Source organism: Rutilus rutilus, assembly GCF_951802725.1.
Source record: "Rutilus rutilus genome assembly, chromosome: 20".
Taxonomy (NCBI): domain Eukaryota; kingdom Metazoa; phylum Chordata; class Actinopteri; order Cypriniformes; family Leuciscidae; genus Rutilus; species Rutilus rutilus.
The window spans coordinates 23,514,555-23,536,840 of NC_140225.1; the positions used below are offsets into that span (position 1 = coordinate 23,514,555).

The 22,286-nt window shown below is 38.3% G+C and overlaps 2 protein-coding genes across 2 annotated transcripts in view; both read left to right on the plus strand.

The window, feature by feature from the left end:
* The window catches only part of LOC311279332 (inactive heparanase-2-like), a 38,359-nt gene extending 17,497 nt beyond the window's left edge, over positions 1 to 20,862 (plus strand). The window contains exon 4 of the mRNA XM_084390750.1: positions 20,731 to 20,862. Within this exon, the coding sequence (XP_084246876.1) occupies positions 20,731 to 20,738 (8 nt within the window). The 3' untranslated portion in view covers positions 20,739 to 20,862. The remainder of the gene's footprint in view (positions 1 to 20,730) is intronic.
* LOC311279331 (inactive heparanase-2-like) overlaps positions 20,638 to 22,286 on the plus strand; it is a 50,202-nt gene continuing 48,553 nt past the window's right edge. Inside the window, exon 1 of the mRNA XM_084390749.1 lies at positions 20,638 to 20,900. The gene's annotated coding sequence lies outside the window, so the exon portion shown is untranslated. The remainder of the gene's footprint in view (positions 20,901 to 22,286) is intronic.

Here is a 22,286-nt window from a genome sequence, read left to right on the forward strand (position 1 = left end):
CCTGACGGCTCTAAGCAAAGGCAGATGGAGACTGCCGTTGACTGTGCACGGCAATAGAGCATTGTGCTAGTGCCCCATTATGCTAGTGTTATGAGCACAATTAGCAGCAGCTTATAGTGCTAAACATTTTAATAATGGTAACATCATTGTCACCAATGTGATCTTATTGCTGTTTGGAGGTATTCATTCGTACATAAATTGTGATTCTGGCACGTGCAAAAAAAAAAAAAATTCCTTGGATAGACACTGTAACATGCAATAATAACGTATGGTCCACTTCTAAAATGGAAACGCTTGTGCATATGTTGAACTTCAGAGATGTAAAAATGTTTATAAATCATTTCAGGTTTGTAGATTATTAGCGCATAGCACAATCTGAATATTATACTTGGGCCAACACATTCTCATGGCAATTCGTTACTGTTTTACACTTTTGCAAATTTTTCTCTCATTTGTACGGTTTTGTACCAACTGCTTATGCCCTACTAATGGTTATGTTTAGAGATGAGGTTAGGAGAGGACCCTCATGCATACTTTTTTCCCTAAAAATCTCACTTTTTTGTATGAATCACTTTGAGAAAATTCATACAAAATTGTCACCTTGCAAATCATTTGTGTTTTCTCATGAGATTGGGTTAGGAGTTTACCTTCATGCATTCTTTTTATCTTCTTCTGAAAATCGAATGTATAGGTAAGAATCACATCTTACAAAATCATCACCTCGTAAAATAGTTACATTTGTCATAAGAGTGGGTTACTTAAAAGGGTCTACTTAAAAGGGTTTGTGTTTTAGACAATCAAAATGTAGATATTGTACATTTCAGTATCTGTCTAAACGTGCAAAAATGTATGCGTACACTGTGAATATGTATACAAATATAAATGAGCTCGCCTTTATATTGCATATTAAATAGAGGTAGTAAAATAGAGTTGTTGAGGTCTGTGAGAACAAGTTGTTGTAAAACTGCTTCTAGGTTGTTTTTGAAGCTTGAAAAGAAGTTTTAACACTCAGGCTAGCTGATGTCTGTTTCAGGTTGCTGACATGTTTGACTAGAGCAAGCGTGATCTGTCTACTTGAGAATTTACAATGGGAACCCAAGACTAATGTTTTGATGGCTTGTATCTTTGAAAAGAACAGAGCATTTTTCCAATAATTTTACCTCAATAAATACCTTCCAGAGAGCATCTGGTGGAAACATGCAATGCAGTTGTGAAGTCTATTCCAGTGCTGTCCGACACGGTTACTACAGTTACTTACTGCTCTTTATGTCTGCGCCTCTGATGTGGAGCTGAGGCCAGCGACTGAACTATGTACTTATGGGACTTATCTCATGAGATGAGCCATTATGGTAACTCAATATTTTAATGTGTCCCACGTATATGGAGGAATAATTCTGGAAAACAAGTTCCATTGATAACTGGTGCAGGTGGTTTGTCTGTTTTGCTGTTTTGACTCATACGCTGTGTAAACTTGTCACAGTCATGTTTAGTTTTAGTCTTTATTGTCTGTTTTGCCCGAGGTCTAATTCATTCATTAGTTGCTATACTCTCCGGTTATTGTCACACCTGTTCCCTGTTCTGTTGATTATCTTCCCTCTGTGTATTTAAGCCATCAGTTCTCCTCTGTTCATTGTCTTGTTTCAATGTTTCTGGATTGTGTTTGTAGATCTCTCTCTCTGGGTTTATTAAAGTCTTGTTTTATTGTTCATTCTGCATAACGCATCATCTTTTGGATTACGCTACAGCCAACTTGTCAAAGCACACAAGACCACAGAAAGGATTATTTTCAGCCAAGATTTAAAATAGATATACCAGCTGTCCGAATGCTCTGTTTGGAGCAGGAGCATCGATCCCTCGAGGACCACACAAGTAACTTTTTAGATCTGGGGTGCCTGACGCATTTTGCCTTTTGTTTATTCTGGCCAGCCTTAACGAAGGAGCACACAAAGTGAGTGGGTGCTGGTACAAAATGTCTCTCCCTTTACTGTTTCCATTGCGAATGAAAACATCGCTAGCCCCACTCCAGACCCAGAGCCCAGCAGCCATCAGCATGCCTGCTGTGGGATGCCAAAGCCCACCGCTGATTGGGTGCCCGAGCCCACCATAACAGCAGAGCCGGAGCAATCGCCTGAGGCAAATTTTATCACAGAGCCTGAGACCAGTGTGTGAGTCTATTGAGGTGTGTGAGCTGGTAACATCATTCGTCATTGAGGGCATATTGGTGAAGTTCGTTGGACTGGATTGGATCCCTGCCAACACTCTCTCCTCTGAGGTTCTTGCAGTAAGCTGGGTTCCTGAGGAGCTGGATGAGGAAGTTATCGCTGGTCTTCAGTCACCGTTTGTCTCTCAAGTCCTCAAAATCATCCCTGGATAAGCCTATTTCCATGTCATCCAAGTTGTTGCTGGTTAAGCCCAGTACCAAGTCTCCTTTGTTGCAGATGGTCCTGCCCAGCCTCCCTCTCCCTCCTCCACTACAAAAAACCATTCAGTTCCTCTGCCTTGTCTCTGCTGTCTCCCTTTAGCCCCTCAGCTCCTCCAGTTGTTCCACTCTGCTGCCCGATCCACCATGGGCTTTTCAGTCATCAGCTCCACCTTGGCTCGTGGATCCCAAAGCTCCACCTCAACCCTCCAAGCCTCATACTCCACCTTGGCTCTCTGACCCATCTGCTCCACCTTGGCTCAAAGCTCCCTCAGCTCCACCCTGGACTCTTATCCCTCAGGATCTGCCGGGCTCCCTCGTCCCTCTGTCTCCACCTTGGTCCATCGTTGCTCTGTCTCCACCTTGGACTTCAGAGTCAGCTGCTCCGCCTCCCTCCACCCATCTGATTCCTCTCGGCTCCTCCTTCCCTCTGGTTCCGCCATAGTCCTCACTCCGACAGTCTCCACCTGTCTGCCAAGCCAATAAGTTCAATAACAGTGTCGATGTTGCAAAATTTGTCAATTATGAATTCAGTTCAGCTTTAAAGAAGCTCTGCAGAAGACAGCTGAATTCAGTTCAAGTTTTTGTTCTCATCCAATAATGTCAGTGAAGTCAAATTAATAATGCAGTATTACTGAATAGTAAGTGGTTTTTAAACCCCAACTAAGCAAGCAAAATGTGACAGGGGCAAGGAGCCCAAACTCCATCAGGTGACCGAAATGGAGAAATGATAGCAAAGCTGAATTTTCAGCATCATTACTCCAGTCTTCAGTGTCACATGATCCTTCATAGTTCACTCTAATATGCTGATTTGCTGCTCAAGAAACATTTATCATTATAATCACAGTTGATAATACTTGTGCTGCTTTAATATTTACTGTATAGTGGTTGTGATGCTTAATATTCAAAAGAACAGCATGTATTTGAAATAGATTGTTTTTAATAAAAGTATTCACGGTCAATTTGATCAATTTAATGAAATGTAGTAAAAAAATGTCTGAAATGTAATAACATTTTCATTTTTTTTTACATTTCTACCAAACCAAGTAGATTCCAAATGTTTAATGCAAGAATGCAGTAAAACAAGTAATATTAATAGATTCTATTTATATACATTACTTCAACAATAGAAAGTGATAAACCGTTTTATTGTCACAGATATTCTTTTTTTTTTAATGCCGCAAATTCTGAATGATGGGAAGTTTTGAACCGATTCACTTGATATGGATTTTTTGATTCACAAAAAACAACTGAACACTCTAGAGCTGCTTTTTAAATCGAGATCATGATTTTGAATAGACAACTAAACAAAATAAGTAATTTTCAAGAGGTTCTTTTCACCTTTTTTGGCACTGAAGTTTTGATTGAAATTTCTTGAAAGGCGGCATATTAGATAAGAGTTTTTTTTTTTTTTTTGAGACCAATGTGCTGTTTCAAATGATTTCTTGCCATCTAGGGAATTTTGCATAGTATGTTACGTTCTATTCTTCACGCTTCATGTCAGCTCCGTCTGCTCGTCGTCTTTAGCCTCAGATGGTTTTATTTGGAGAGGACCAGTCAGGCTAACTGGACAGATGTTCCCCCCCTCAAACCTATATACTTCACATTATTACAAGCACTTACGTTCCCAGACGATGATTTACTGCCAAAAGACGATTCATGAAACATCCTGTCACTTAGAGCTGAAAAACACAAGCAAACATGTCACAGAGGTTCCTTTTGTGTGAGAGTGGCTTGCGTGTAGCCTAAATGAAACCGTTCCTGTAGCTCCGACAGAGCTGAAAGACGAAAGCTGGTGTGTATTTTGCGATCTGTACGTTTTCTGTGAAGGATGGGCCGCACTGATTCTGTTGTCTGAGAAAGGAAATCCTTTGAAGAGCAGCTGTAAAACAGCTCAAGGGCTTTTCAGTGCCTCACCCTTCTTATCTGTGCTGTCTCTTTAAAGAGATCATAGTGCAATTATGGCATTAGTAGGTAATTAGGATCCTTTTGGCAGGTATGTGAAAGGAGCTGCTCAGTCCTCTAATGAAATGAGAGTGGCCTGTGGAAATGTGTTAGCACACGATTGGCCAGATCAATATATTGTGCTGCTCCTGTGAACTGGATTAATGAACTATTTTTTTCTTTTGGTGTGATAGTATTAGAGTTGCTACTGTAAAAATGACTATATTTGGTTATAACTGTATTTGAAGCTACACCTTTAGAATTAATTTACATTTGGCAGATGTTTTTATGCAAAGAAGATCATTTTTTTCATTTAGTTGCCTGGGAATCAAACCCCCATGACTCTGGTGTTGTTTCTGGTGCCATTCTGTACTTTTTAAGATGCATGAACGCAATAATTATGCTTGCCAGCCATAAACATTCTGCAGGTAGGCTAATTAACCTACTTTGAGAAGGGTTTTTCATTATAATTATTCTAATTATTTTATTGACATATGTATTGAACATGTCAATAACAAGTTTTTAATCATATTGTTATTCCTATCATTTCATAAATGCAGTAAGGCACTCAAGACCATGCATTAGCAATTCTACCATGGTTAATATTGTGAGATATGAAAAAATGTACAAAGCAAAGGGTTAGGTGTTTTCCTTTTTAGGGGTAATGAAATGGAATTTTTTGTCAGTAAAGCTTTTTACACACACACACACACACACACACACACACACACACACACACACACACACACACACACACACACACACACACACACACACACACACACACACACACACACACACACACACACACACACACACACACATACATAAACAAATGTATATGTGGAAAAAAACCCGATTATTTTTAACCGTCATTCTTATTCTTTGTCTGAAGTGATCCGCTTTTAAGAGACGGCTCCTTTAAGGCAAGACACTACAGGTGAATAGGGTAACATTTTTAAATAATAGATATCACCATGAAACTTCCTCAGTTGATTATTTACACAAGTATATAAAAAAAAATTATTACAAGTTTTTGTAATTTGTATGTTTAATTATGCAAATTAGGCATTATCTCATTAAATATGCGTGATTTTGCATATATTTTCGGTAGATAGATCTGAACAAATGATAAAGCCATATAAAGCCAAAATTATTTTTTCATTTTGTTTACACACAACATTTTTTATTTTATTTTATTTTTTAAGAGGGATTTCAGGATATATGCTTTCATTACTTAGGAAATCAAAATATATTGTCCATAGCCTTAAAAAATAAATTTTCGCCATATTTCTTTGATTAAAATGTCACATAATTCAGGCCAGGAATGATTTAATAACAAATCCCTCTGAAAATATCTTCAGAATACTGCTAAGTGTATAACTGGAATGTTTGGTGTACACAGGTGCTACATAGGCTGAGATGTTTGTACTGGAGGATGACAAAAAACTCATTTTGAGAAAACTGCATTCGAAGATTTAAATAACTCTAAATGAGATTTCGTCATTAGCTTTAAATCCCCCTTTGGACATTCACGATTGGTTTCTGATAGAAAGGAAATGCCCATATTTGGGTTACACAGCGTTGTGCAGGAGACTCAGAGCTTTACAACGATCCCGGTCATGACAGACTTCAGTAAACAGACGGAACTCGGCATGCCGCGTTGGAATGCTAGCTTCTTAGTAAATTCGGGAAAAACTTGCTGCCGCAAGTAAACAAAATGTTATACAATAAACATCTTAATGTATATTTTCAACATTTTCTTTATAGCAGCTTGAAAGAACACATATTGAAGGAGTAAACTAGCCCAAAATCTCAAAACTGGCCACTGCATGAAAAATCAATGTTTTTGCCTGCCGTGTCTCGCCTTAAGGCCTGTCAGTACACGGCCACTGTTATGATTGGCTAACTCCATTGCATAGGAAACAGTATCAGCGCCCACTCGCTATTACTTTTGAGAAAGTGATTTAAAAACATTATCAATATAAAACTGTCATTTACAGATAAAATCATTTACATATGGTTTGTGAAGCAGATCCAATACAGCTGACTGCTTCATCTGTCAACAAATGTTTCTTTGCCAACTCTTCATCGCACCGTTTACAAGTCAAATTCTCCGAACAAACATATAATCCTCCGACATGATCCATGACGCCATTAAAAAATACACCATCCACTTGTTGAAGCTGATATCCTTCTGAAGTTTCTACAGAAATGAACAAATGAGCTGTTTGAACTGGACACGTCAAAGCGAATGTTCTTTCACTCTTCCATTTGTCCTGTTGTCGACAGGGTCAAGTGTGTGAATAAGTCAGAAACTGAATGCGCATCTGTATACTGTATCCAGTGTAGACAGTATCAGTGATTATAATGGGTTCTATTTGCTTTTCACGTGACATGACGCTCACATTCAGTGTAGGCAATTTCAGCCATTATGCGACTGAACGCCAGTGGGCGGGGCCTATGATGTGACGATGTATAACTGTCCATCGATGTCTTGCTCTGAAGGCATATGCAAATGTATTGCTTGTTTGACATTACAGATCCCACAATGACCAAATTAGACATTTTTGGAGCTTGATTAAACAAATGTTTGCTTTTAATGAGGAGGACGTTTTAAAATTGAGGACGTAAAAAGTTTTTCAGAAAAAGCAGTTGTTGTAGTTGTTCCCACTGGATCCTTATTGCTCACCTCATCATTTCTACACAGAGATTAAATGTTAGACAGATCTTTATTTGTCTCTGTACTTATCGTGTCTCCCTGACACCTCAAACAACTGCAAATCTCTTCAAACCTTTCAGCTGATGACATATTAGGAATGCTGGGAGATGATGAAAATTCTGTCTTTGTTGAAGATCTGTTATGAATTATGCTGCCTATTAGTCAGGTCAGGATAACACACTCTACCAAAAGTTTGGGATCAGTACTTTTATTACACCTTTTTTTCAATAGGATGCATTCACTTGATTAAAAGCAATAGTAAAGACATCATTTATAACATTACAAAATATTTCTATTTCAAATAAATACTGTTCTTTTGAACTTTCTATTCATCAAATAATCTTGAAATAAAAATGCAGTACAACTCTTTTTAACACTGATAATAATAATAAATGTTTCGTGAGCACCAAATCAGCATATTAAAATTATTTCTGAAGGATCATGTGACCCTGAAGACTGGAGAAATGAAGCTGAAAATTCAGCTTTGCATCACAGGAATAAATTACATTTTAGAATATATTAAAATAGAAAACAGTTATGTTAAATTATAATAATATTTCATAATGTTACAGTTTTTGATCAAATAAATGCAGCTCAAACATAAAAAATAAAATAAAAATTATTGTAATATAATTCCAAAATATTACTGTTTCTACTGTATTTTTGATCAAATAAATGCAGCTTTGATGAGCATAATAGACTTCTGTCAATAATATTCTCATAACTCGCAAAGCCAAGCTAATGCTATATATATATATATATATATATATATATATATATATATATATATATATATATATAATATATATACACTCATCTAAAGGATTTTTAGGAACACCTGTTCAATTTCTCATTAATGCAATTATCTAATCAACCAATCACATGACGTTGCTTCAATGCATTTAGGGGTGTGGTCCTGGTCAAGACATTCTCCTGAACTCCAAACTGAATGTCAGAATGGGAAAGAAAGGTGATTTAAGCAATTTTGAGCGTGGCATGGTTGTTGGTGCCAGACGGGCCGGTCTGAGTATTTCACAATCTGCTCAGTTACTGGGATTTTCACGCACAACCATTTCTAGGGTTTACAAAGAATGGTGTGAAAAGGGAAAAACATCCAGTATGCGGCAGTCCTGTGGGCGAAAATGCCTTGTTGATGCTAGAGGTCAGAGGAGAATGGGCCGACTGATTCAAGCTGATAGAAGAGCAACTTTGACTGAAATAACCACTCGTTACAACCGAGGTATGCAGCAAAGCATTTGTGAAGCCACAACACGCACAACCTTGAGGCGGATGGGCTACAACAGTAGAAGACCCCACCGGGTACCACTCATCTCCACTACAAATAGGAAAAAGAGGCTACAATTTGGACGAGCTCACCAAAATTCAGAAATTCAGATGGTAGAGTCAGAATTTGGCGTAAACAGAATGAGAACATGGATCCATCATGCCTTGTTACCACTGTGCAGGCTGGTGGTGGTGGTGTAATGGTGTGGGGGATGTTTTCTTGGCACACTTTAGGCCCCTTAGTGCCAATTGGAAAGGGCTACGGGGAAATTGCCAAGCAGCTTGGTGAAAAAAGGTCCACTGTTGGAGCAATCATTAGAAAATGGAAGAAGCTAAACATGACTGTCAATCTCCCTCGGACTGGGGCTCCATGCAAAATCTCACCTCGTGGGGTCTCAATGATCCTAAGAAAGGTGAGAAATCAGCCCAGAACTACACGGGAGGAGCTGGTCAATGACCTGAAAAGAGCTGGGACCACCGTTTCCAAGGTTACTGTTGGTAATACTCTAAGACGTCATGGTTTGAAATCATGCATGGCACGGAAGGTTCCCCTGCTTAAACCAGCACATGTCAAGGCCCGTCTTAAGTTTGCCAATGACCATTTGGATGATCCAGAGGAGTCATGGGAGAAAGTCATGTGGTCAGATGAGACCAAAATAGAACTTTTTGGTCATAATTCCACTAAACGTGTTTGGAGGAAGAAGAATGATGAGTACCATCCCAAGAACACCATCCCTACTGTGAAGCATGGGGGTGGTAGCATCATGCTTTAGGGGTGTTTTTCTGCACATGGGACAGGGCGACTGCACTGTATTAAGGAGAGGATGACCGGGGCCATGTATTGCGAGATTTTGGGGAACAACCTCCTTCCCTCAGTTAGAGCATTGAAGATGGGTCGAGGCTGGGTCTTCCAACATGACAATGACCCGAAGCACACAGCCAGGATAACCAAGGAGTGGCTCTGTAAGAAGCATATCAAGGTTCTGGCGTGGCCTAGCCAGTCTCCAGACCTAAACCCAATAGAGAATCTTTGGAGGGAGCTCAAACTCCGTGTTTCTCAGCGACAGCCCAGAAACCTGACTGATCTAGAGAAGATCTGTGTGGAGGAGTGGGCCAAAATCCCTCCTGCAGTGTGTGCAAACCTGGTGAAAAACTACAGGAAACGTTTGACCTCTGTAATTGCAAACAAAGGCTACTGTACCAAATATTAACATTGATTTTCTCAGGTGTTCAAATACTTATTTGCAGCTGTATCATACAAATAAATAGTTAAAAAATCATACATTGTGATTTCTGGATTTTTTTTTTTAGATTATGTCTGTGAGAGTGGACATGCACCTACGATGACAATTTCAGACCCCTCCATGATTTCTAAGTGGGAGAACTTGCAAAATAGCAGGGTGTTCAAATACTTATTTTCCTCACTGTGTATATATATATATATATATATATATATATATATATATATATATATATATATATATATATATATATATGTATATGTATATATATTTGTATATGTGTGTGTGTATATATATATATGTATGTATATATGTATATGTGTGTATGTGTGTGTGTTTGTGTGTGTATATGACTTTCAAGTTCTTAAGTACAAACTTCCCAGCAGGACTTGAAGGCAGTAGAAGTATTTCACATCAGAGAAAAAAAACTCATTGTGAAAGATTCAAATTGGAAGACAAGATATTTACATTTTTTAGGTTTCAGCTTATGATTCTTATCGCAGGTCTGATTTCACGTCACAATAATGCATTTCAGCAGTAATACTTGAAGGACATGTTTAAAAACTCTTGGTTCACTCTCTTGGTCAACTTTGCCCCCACAAGTGGTTTTGGTTTGAATTTGGATCTTATATAAGACATTTTAAAGCGGTTGATGTAATTTGGCACACACGCTCGTCTTTGAATTCATCAAATGCAGCTCCAATCAGTCCTGCGCCCAGGACTGTTGACACTAGCAGGAAATCAAAGTCCAGCGCGGCAGTCCTGCGCTGCCCGAACCATGTGCTGGTGCATGAGGCAGCCTCACGGGGAAGATTAATTAGTGTACACAAACGTGTGTGGATGTTTATACACCAGAGTGTGTTCTGAGATGTTAACATATCAGTCAGCTCTTGCTCTCCTTCACTGCCAACCACATGGCCAGACACATGTACACATACACGCACAGACATGTATATACTCACGCATGTATGTATGTGTACGCTCACAAACAGAGCCGCACGAAATAACGTGGCCTTCTGTGCGCAAGTGATAACAACTAACCATCCGAAAATAAAGACATAAAGCACATAGATGAATACACACGCAGTCCAAGCTAGCCATACTGAATTATAAACAGGTGTCTTCATAGTTTGCATTCTTCCCAAACACGAAAGTGGTTTGACCTGAGCGGTTTTGAGTGTGTATCGAGCCCTATCAAACCAGGGTCCCTGTGTAATTTCTGTATTTATAAACACGACTGCACTTGGGTTTGTGTGACACATACCGTGTGCTAAAGACAGACTACCAGAGGCATAGCTGAAATATTGAAACCATATTTTCACCCCTTTTCCTGGCACTTATTTTTGAAGGGAAGCCTGTCGTACATCACGGGAACACTTTGACGGGGGTCTCTGAAATGCCTCAAACTGATCCCTCCTAAAACTGATGTACGGCGGGATTGAGTTTTGCTCCTAAGTGCTGGAATAACAGCAAGCTTGTGTGGGTGAAAAATGGAATGGAAAGCGAGTTCAGAAGCCATTCATTACGATTTAACAGGATATTACTTGTTGTTTAACGTTTTAGTTGCTTAGAAGGTCACTCTTGTAATGGTTTAAAACTACTCGAACTATTGCACGTCGTGATGTGGTGTTTTCTTTTTCTAGAAATGAGTGTCGATGAAGGGTCAGGGATAGTATCCGTCCTCTTCAGAAACAGAGGATTTGTCCGGCATCCGTAGTCATTAGTCATAATTAGACCTGGTTATTTTTCCACTGCAATTGAACGATTAAACTTGAAATTGCTTTAAAGAGAGCTGGGAATTAAAATAGGCTAAATAATAGCATTAACTTCCAATGACTGGAAAGCTTTCTCACACAGTCTGTGCACAGTTTAGCAAGAAATGCCACGTGAAACTAATAATGTTAATTTTTTTGATGAAAAAACGTAAATGGTGTTTGGCTGTGCAAATTTGTTGCCATGATGCCAGTATATTTTGTGTGGCTGCCAGGCTGTTACTGGGCAGTTTATAAGGTGTTCGTAGTGTTTTTTAGTGAAGTATAACTGAACTAATCAGTGAACTAATCAGAACAAATTTTTGGGGTGAACGGATTCAAATATTCTGTTAATTTGGATGAATCCAAATCGCACTGGAAAGTCCAATTCATTCTTATGAATTCAGTTAGTTGAATGTAAATGAACAGATTCAAAACTGATTGATCAATTTGAGTTCCTGCACTTTGTTTTCAATATATATATATATTTTTTTTACAGTGTTATTGGCTGTTTATTAGTACTTATAAAACACATATTAATGCCTTATTCTGCATGACCATATTCTATATCCATAATCCCAATACCTAATCCCTACCCTAATCTAAGTGTGACCCATTTTTAATGCCAGCAAAGTATGGTTTTCATTTTATAATTTATAATTATAATATTGTATATATTATAAGTAGTGCTGTTGTTAAAACTGTATACTACTGTATATGTACATTGTAATTTGTTTCCGATTTTAGATAGATGTAACTAACTTTTATAGAAAATATACTCACTAAATTAATCTTTGTTCAGTTGTGCTGTCATTTGTATGGTTATCTGAATAATCAAAATCCACATCGCTATATTTTGGCGCATCACACTTAAAAACAGCTTCATCATTTGCTCTGTGTTCATCAAGTGTTTTTCCTTTGTTTAGGTGTAACATGAGCCCACAAGACTTCTCCACTGTCCTTTTGATATGAACGCTGAAGAATGCATCCCATGTAATTAATGTAATTGCATCCCATGTAATGGGATTCTGTGAGGGGCTTGCGTGCAATTAGAATTGATTACATGGTGAGGAATGCGAACAGTATGTGCATGTGGCGTATGATTATAAAAGCAATCTGGCCTTTTTTAATTCATTTTAGGAAATAAATAATTTTTATTAATTGCCATATATTGTTTGGCTTTAATCATACAGAGGGGTCCAAGCGTCTTTATATTCAAAATATAATTTCAGTTCGAAAAAATCTCTCTGTTTAGCTTTTTCACACTTTTGGAATAAGTTGCAAAAAATGCAGTTTACTTCTCTAAGTTGTTTACTCTTTTTGAAAACAATGTATTGTATAAGAGCCCATAGACATGGATTTAGAGATGTTTTCTTGGTATGGAAGTGCTTTGATCTTTTTCTTTTTCTTTTTTTTGGAATTTGGGTGTACATGTCCTGATAGTTGCTGTAGGTAATCACGTGTCATAAATGGAAATAAGCTGGCTCAGAAATGAGCCGTAGCGCTCTGGTGCAGTCCAGCTTGTTATGGGAGTCTTATGTCTGTGATCAGATAGCTACCCTGACAAAATCCAGACCCCTTTCTGTTTCCATTACATTGGGAGAGGGGGGATCCGGCACTTTAGTTCTACTCATTGGGTTCAGCGTTTGCTGAACTTGCTACAAAAGTTCAGACTGTGGACTCCAAAAGAGTTCAAAGGCACCAATTCTTTTTAAAATACATCTGTGCGTTCATACAGGACTCATAGTTGTTGCACTACTTTAGCTAAAGTTATTGAAGAGTTTCTTGGTTCCCTGTTGCACACTGCACATGAAAGCAGTGTATGTGGTGCATATTTATTTTGGCACCCATATTAACAAACTACAGTTTTCACACAGTGCTGTGTAGCAGAGGTGCACAGGGTAGGTGTGAAGAGATTTTTTTTTGTGCTGATGAAGTGCACTAGTCACTAACTTTCATAGATTTCATTAACATAAATAGCACATAAAAAGGACCTTCCTGAAAACTCTTCTCTGGATTCACAACTGATTCATAAACCTCAGATTTGATACTTAAATGTGTTTATGTTAAAGCGCCCCATTATGCTTTTTCGAATATTACCTTTCATACATTGTGTAGTATAGCTGTTTGTGGATATAAAAGGTCTGCAAAGGTTTAAAGACCAAAGTGCATGATAAATGGAGTAATTGTCTCCTAAAGAAAGAATTGATTCTGAACTGCCTGAAACGAGTCGTCAATAATTCCAGTCTGACTTCCCGTAACACACCTAAGACCGTGTGTCCACCAAAGCATTTTTAGCCAGCTGAAAACGCTAGGCACTCTGCTTAAAACGCCTAGCTGTGGGCGCTTGAGCGTTTTGGCAGCGCAGCATTTTTTTTAGTTGAGACGCATTGCTTGTTATAATACGGAATATCCGCGAAGGTGTTACTAGTATCTCATTTCACACATATTTGTTTCTGTGTAGATTCTATATTAAAATGTCGATATAATGTAACGTATTTTCTCTGGCTCTTGTTTTAAATTATTTTGTGCCGTTATTATGCGTGTTGATGTCATCGGTTGACGTTGTACAAGCAGAATGTGGCGGTTGGTCGGTGTGGTAGTAGTCCTCCACTATGATTGGACGGCTGGGTAAAAAGTGAAAGTGATGACCCAAAGTTGAACATCCTTCAAAAAACTGGTCGCCAAAAAAAACCGCTCAGCGCCTCGTTACGCTCATGCCGTTTTAAAAATGTGGCGCTCCCATTGAAAACAATTGAAAAAATACGCCAGCCACATGAAAAAATGCTTTGGTGGACACACGGCCTAAGTAACAATGTAATACATGTGCATAATGCCAGCCTATGGTCTTCATTGGATGCCCACGAACAACTTCTACAACTTCTGCCCACGTCTACTTTGACTAGGGCTTGCACAGACTAGTCGAGTAGTCGAGAGATCGACTACTTCAACCACTAATCGGCGCTGTCGGAAACAATCGACTACTCGAGCGCCCATTAACCATGACACCAACAGACACCACACATCAGATATGTGGAAGTATTTCATCAAGGATGACAAAAATATCGTAATTTGCCAAATCTGTAAGGAGCCGTACACATATCGTGTCTAAAAACGCTCTCCTTCTTTCCACAAGTGCTTGCACTCCCATGGCGTCTGTCGTTGCTATGCAACCATGAACTGCGCTCTCCATGATGACGAGGAAGTATCAGCAAAGGATTAATGATTTCTAGCCCTTGCATTAGCTTTACCACTAGATATATTTATGGAGATGAGAAATAAAAACCCGCCCTATACAGCTATGATCAGCTGTTCGGCCGAGCTTTCGATGTTGTTACGGAAATGCAAGCTTATCGGTTGGTTTTTGTCTCATGACCTGCGCAACGCTTGCGGCAGTCTGAAAAGCTTAGATGTTTTCATCTCGCCGCGGCCTGGAAAAATTAGCGCGCCGCGACCGCGTCGCTTCCATTATGAGCACGCCTGCCACACGCCTACATATGAAATAACAAACTTTAGCGCGCAAAAGACGCGATATGTGAATGGCCCCTAAAAGCGAACATTGCGTCTGAAACGAAAGGCAAAAACGGTTATTTATTTGGCTTTACTCTGTTACATGACAATTAAAATATGTAATGTCATACTCATAATTATAATGTTTTAAGAGTTTACATATGTAATTGTTGCATTAGGCTATGAATTGGGCTAATAAAAATGTATTGATATTAACTATTTCATGTCTTTTCATTTACAGTCGCATGCACCACGAGTAGTCGAGTAACTCGAATATTGTTTTGATAAGAAATCGACTAGCAGAAATCAGTAGTCGTGCAACCCCTAACTTTGACCCGTAGTTGAAGCTGAGACTGCAGAAATTGGTATGTGCTGTCAACATGTTGAGAAGACGTTGTTTTCTGTGTTGCAGAAGCAAATTTTGCACTTCTAAAGGATGAGAACACGGGTCGGGCTCATAGACTGTAAAAAATAGGTCGGGCTCTAATTGATACAGTAAAACAGACGCCATCTTTACTGTTCGTATCACTGTATATCAAGTGCTGAAGAAGCTTCCGGAGCTAATATTTAGATATGATAATAGGCGTTTCGTTTTCCGATAAGTGCTGTAAGCAGTAGACCAATCACAACAGACTGGGCTCAACATCTGACCAATCAGAGCAGAGTAGGCTCACGGAAAGTAGGGGTTTAGAGAGACTGAATCTTCGAACAAACCATTTTCAGACTCTTTGAGAAATGAGGTGATGTGCAATGTATATTATGAGAAAATTAAAGTGATTTTTGACCTTGGATGCATGTAAACCTGTAGGAGCCCTCCAAAACAAAATGATGCACCTTTAAAATAGCAAAATAGGGACACTTTAATGAATCATATTCCAATTATTTGTAAATAGGGGTGCACATGCATGCTCATTCAAAATTAGCATAATTTTCATCCATTAATTACAACTGTGTGAAATAACGTGTATAGACTTCCTGAGTCTGTTGTGTGACAGGTTAATATATTGTGCATTTAAGATCCAATTCTAATTCAAAACCTGTCTATCTGATGTGGTCTTGCGTCTTGAGTAAAATCATAAACAACATGCAAGCATGTTATTCTATATTATTGATTTATTCTTATTGTAATTTACTGATGAGCTGAAAACCTGTGAGAGAAACTTCAACATTGTCCAAAGTCAACAACATTATTTTCCAGTCCTTCCAAGGAGCTTTCCTTTGGCTTTTGATATTTATCATTGTTTCATTTTACCACTGATAAGGAGAAAAACACAGAGGATGAGAGAGCCAGAGAAAGCGGGGGATAAAGAAAGAGCAAAAGAGCTGATGTCTCTGGAAATACTTGAGTTCTCTGTTGTTCTTCGTCCGTCCAGAGCTCTAGGGAGTGTTTGGCTCAAGACGCTGCTTACACACTAATTACCTTATTACTGTAGCTGAGCAATATGGAACTGATCAAACTAGCTGCTTTTAGGAAAACTAGCTGTTCTATCAATGAGATTTACTCCTTACAGAAAAAAAAATGCAAACTACTGCACAGCAGGAAATGTGTGAGAACTGTAACATTATCTATCTATCTATCTATCTATCTATCTATCTATCTATCTATCTATCTATCTATCTATCTATCTATCTATCTATCTATCTATCTATCTATCTGTCTTATCGCTCTGTCGATTGATCTATCGTTCTATCTATATATCTATCGATAGTTCTATTGATCGTTCTATCAGTCGTTCTATCTGTCTAACTATCTATCCATCTATCCATCTATCTATCTATCTGTCTATCTGTCTGTCTGTCTGTCGTTCTGTCGATTGATCTATCGTTCTATCTATCTATCGATCGTTCTATCGATCGTTCTATCGATTGTTCTATCTATCTATCCATCTATCGATCGTTCTATCTGTCATTCTATCTATCTATCATTCTATCAAATGTTCTGTCATTCTTTTGCTGTCTGTCTATTTATTTATCTATGTTTCGTTCATCGTTCTATCGATTTAATTTACTTTATTTCTTTCTTGTATACAGAACTGCATGACACATTATGTTGTGCCTATATTCAGAACAATGAAATTCTTGCTCATGTGATATTGCTCAGTAATATTTCAAAAATTCCCAAACTAGGCATGCGTTTACAAATGATCAAAGTAGATTTAGCATGGTTCCTATGCTGTTTCTCTACCTGATCCAGAGTGCAGTGAGGAGGGAAACTGTGGGTTACCTGAGGAACAAAATCACATCTGGATCTGTTTCATCCTCTGCCCTAACAGCAGTCCTGCAAGTTTTCCATCCACCTGTCTTTGATGATACACTGCGCAGTTTTAATAACCTTGTGGTGCTGAAGGCTGCACAACAAGCAGAACTCCCACAATACTGCATAGACATGGCAAGGTGGTCCAGGTCCAACGTATAATTATTTATATATATATATATATGTATATAAATATATATATTTTTATATATATATGCGCTTACTTTATAAAGGCATTTTAATTCTAGTAAACAAGTCCATATAACTGCATTTGTTTGATGTCTGAAAGCCTGCTAAGTAAAAGTGATAAAAGGTCTGTCATTGGTGTTTCACTGCATGTTTGAATTAAACATAATCTTGATCTCATTATGGTAATATTTTAACGAGTCTGTAATTGGAACACTTCCCTGCTGCTTTAAAGTGCTGATTTAAAAGACCGGTTTTTATAGTTTGGTACCCGGGAAGCTGTGTGTTGGATCTTTTTACGAGACTTTGTACGTCCGTCCATGTGATTAGAATATTTACGTAGGCTATTTAGGAAACGACACTTTGCCGTTAGTGATGATGTTTCAAATTGTGATGAAAGCTATAAAGATAACTACACAATTAAACTGAAGTTCAGCAGTCACGCCAGTGTGCATTTCTTCCATTCCCATCCATGACGGCTGATTTTCTGCCTGTTGGTTGCGTTCTTGTGATTCTGTTTTGCTTTTCTCTGAGGATTCACATCTACCCAAAAATGCTGATGAGAGGAACATTACTTCTGCCAATGTTGCAGTCAAAGAATTGAATGAATATAATCTCTGAACAGATGTAATAGCAACTAGCAGCTAGTTGTACCTATGCCCAGAAAGAATCTGCAGACCTTCTTTGCATTTTCTGTGCGGATTTTGGTGGGAAATCTGTAGAAAGGTTTTAAACACAGTTAAACGTGTTCCTCGAAGCTGTACTACACTTTTATTGGTAACCGAACATATAATCAGTATATTTAATAAACAGACAGAAAGGGTGTGGGAACTTTGCGAATGATGGAACTTTGGAATTGTTCTAAAGTCTTCTTAAAAAAACTAGTTGATTCAACATTGAAATGAACTAAAGACATGGGTACCAACATGAAATAATGGACCCACTTCTTTTAAATGACACTTAGCACAAAATCTCTCATCACTGACAAGATGGGGCTCCCTGTGCGTCTCTTGTTTCATCTGCTTCTTTTTAAACACAGGAAATGAAGTCAAAGGGCACTGAAATATTTGTGCTTATTTTTGCTGCCCTTAACAGATAGAATTTCCAAACATTAGCCAACGGCTGTCCTTTAGCAAAATCAGAATTATCATGTCTGTCTGTCTGTCTGGCAGATTTAAAATTTGAATACTTAAATGCATTTCTGTTTTTTATTTCCTTTTAACCTGCATGTTGCATTTGTTTATGCCCTGTGCATTAAAAGAGCAAGTTTTCCCAAATTCATCAAGTCACGAGTTTCCTTGAAGTATTTAAAAAAGTACAAATTTATGTTTTTCAATTAAATTGTTTTATTTTGGTAAAAATTATTGTTGTTATTATTATTATTATTATTATTATTATATTAATATACACTCACCTAAAGGATTATTAGGAACACCATACTAATACTGTGTTTGACCCCCTTTCGCCTTCAGAACTGCCTTAATTCTACGTGGCATTGATTCAACAAGGTGCTGAAAGCATTCTTTAGAAATGTTGGCCCATATTGATAGGATAGCATCTTGCAGTTGATGGAGATTTGTGGGATGCACATCCAGGGCACGAAGCTCCCGTTCCACCACATCCCAAAGATGCTCTATTGGGTTGAGATCTGGTGACTGTGGGGGCCATTTTAGTACAGTGAACTCATTGTCATGTTCAAGAAACCAATTTGAAATGATTCGAGCTTTGTGACATGGTGCATTATCCTGCTGGAAGTAGCCATCAGAGGATGGGTACATGGTGGTCATAAAGGGATGGACATGGTCAGAAACAATGCTCAGGTAGGCCGTGGCATTTAAACGATGCCCAATTGGCACTAAGGGGCCTAAAGTGTGCCAAGAAAACATCCCCCACACCATTACACCACCAACACCAGCCTGCACAGTGGTAACAAGGCATGATGGATCCATGTTCTCATTCTGTTTACGCCAAATTCTGACTCTACCATCTGAATGTCTCAACAGAAATCGAGACTCATCAGACCAGGCAACATTTTTCCAGTCTTCAACTGTCCAATTTTGGTGAGCTCGTGCAAATTGTAGCCTCTTTTTCCTATTTGTAGTGGAGATGAGTGGTACCCGGTGGGGTCTTCTGCTGTTGTAGCCCATCCGCCTCAAGGTTGTGCGTGTTGTGGCTTCACAAATGCTTTGCTGCATACCTCGGTTGTAACGAGTGGTTATTTCAGTCAAAGTTGCTCTTCTATCAGCTTGAATCAGTCGGCCCATTCTCCTCTGACCTCTAGCATCAACAAGGCATTATCGCCCACAGGACTGCCGCATACTGGATGTTTTTCCCTTTTCACACCATTCTTTGTAAACCCTAGAAATGGTTGTGCGTGAAAATCCCAGTAACTGAGCAGATTGTGAAATACTCAGACCGGCCCGTCTGGCACCAACAACCATGCCACGCTCAAAATTGCTTAAATCACCTTTCTTTCCCATTCTGACATTCAGTTTGGAGTTCAGGAGATTGTCTTGACCAGGACCACACCCCTAAATGCATTGAAGCAACTGCCATGTGATTGGTTGATTAGATAATTGCATTAATGAGAAATTGAACAGGTGTTCCTAATAATCCTTTAGGTGAGTGTATATTAATATCAGTGTTAATTAATTATTATTATTAATAATATATTATTAGTTTTATTATATTATTTTCAGTCCTGAAATATTAAAGAAATATAATAAAGTATAATATACATAGGCTAATACAATAGTCCTGTGGTTCTCAACTGGTTTGACCATGGTATCTGCATTTTCCCATGATCATTAAGCCGCACACAAGTACCGTCCCACTTTACTTCACATACACATGAATTGTAAGAATCATAACACTGAATAGCCTAAATAGGACAAGGTAATGCTATTAAATAGAAGTCCCAAATTAGTTTTCGTTAATGCAATACAGTTAGTAAGTTGGTATGAGCCGCTACATTCATCAAAAATATAGAAAATGGATGGCTGATGAAATTTAGTTTATCTGAGGTGAAAGACTTTTTAATTTCGTCAAGAAAATAATGTTAGAATAATGACACTGACATAGCATGTCAACATCTTATCTGACAACAGATACTGAAACAGTACAATGCTTTTTTTTCTCAGGCACTCTTTACCTAAACTACGTCTGACAGAAGAGTCAACAGCTTTCATGTATGTCTTTCAAAATAAAAGTCTTGCATCAGTAAAACATTAAGAATTAAGTTTTTTTTTTTTTTTTTTTTTTACTCCACACTCCGCAACACATGCAAAACGATCTTGAGACCCAACTGGTGAGAAACACTGCAATAGTCTAACTAACTAAAATGTAAAATGGTTATGATAAAAAAAAAAAAAAAATGCAAGTATCAATGTTACAGCTTTGTTTGGCTTTTTCCCAGCCAGGTCTTTAGACAAACTCTACAACTTTGCCGACTGCGCAGGACTGCACCTGATCTTTGGGCTGAATGCCTTGCACAGAAACCCTGACAACTCATGGAACGCCTCCAGTGCCCTGAGCCTGCTCAAATACAGCGCCGGCAAAAAATACAACATCTCCTGGGAGCTCGGCAATGGTGAGTCCTCTCTGCTGTGACATCATTCATGCATCTACTAAAGAAAAAAGAAAGCATCCGTCTTGCAGTGATTATTGTGGGAGTGTGTATCTAAAAGGTTGCAGGTTTGAACCTTGCAAGGTGGAATTCTTGAACAAGACGTACACTTTAAGGAATAGTTCACTTCAAAATGAAAACCCTCAAGTTGTTCCAAACCTGTATGAATTTCTTTCCTCTGTGGAACACAAAGGAACATATTTTGAAGAATGTCGGTAACCAAACAGTTGATGGGCCTCATTGACTTACATAGTATTTTTTTTTTCCTACTATGGAAGTCAATGTGGTCCATCAACTGTTTGGTTACTGACATTCTTCAAATTATCTTCCTTTGTGTTCAGCAGAAGAGAGAAACTCATACAGGTTTGAAACAACTTGAGGGTGAGTAAATGATGACTATGAACTATTCCTTTAAAGTCCCCCTGTGGTGAAAATCAAGTTTTTAATGTTGTTTATATGTTTATGTTGTGTTTTTAATATGCTTTAAGGCAAACCATGTGCAAATTCATCAGTCAACACCATTGCTGAGTATTTTCTGCAAACTGCAGTCTCAAAAATGTGGTTTAGAACCGCCCGTTTTCTACTGTCACTGATGTAACCAATCACCGCTACAACGTGAACAGCGTCAGCTCTGAAGCTTGTAGAAAATTATAAAATGGGTGTGTACAACATTTATACATTGCTGTCACAGTAACTGACCAATCATGATAAGCATTTTGCTTAGAAACATTAAACATGTTAGGATAAAAAAGAGGAATTAAATCTGAATTTAATTGACTAAAACAAGCGAAATAAAGCATGAAACAAGTTGTGAGACTTCATTCGTCCTTAGTCTCTCTTGAAGTTATCGCACAAAAACGTGAAAAAAGGCCCATCAATCCACACTCAACAAGCATCTTCTCATTTTCCACTGTCTTCTCATTGACCCACATCCACTTGAGACACTTCAAGTGCTTGATGTACAACAGCATAAAGGCTGGAAAAGTGTCAGCTGTATAAGCCGGGAATGTTTTATATAAGCAGCAGTCTTTACTGATACAGTATTGTGGAAAAATTACTGGCATGGCCAATTCAAGAAGCTCTGAGTCTGGTCATTGTTACATTATACTATACTTCATATAAAACTAATCCCATTCCAACAGGGCTTATGTCAGGAGACAAATCACAAAGCAGAATCCAAAAGGACACCTGGTGACTTTGTAATCTGCTCTAAACACTCATTCATCTTTTGTCCTGTTCCAGACATGCTGAAAATTGCCCTATTCATGATGCCCTTGTATCAAATGTCTCTCTATAAACATCAAAACAACAAACTTTTGACAAAAAATTATATACAGTGTGTATATCTAT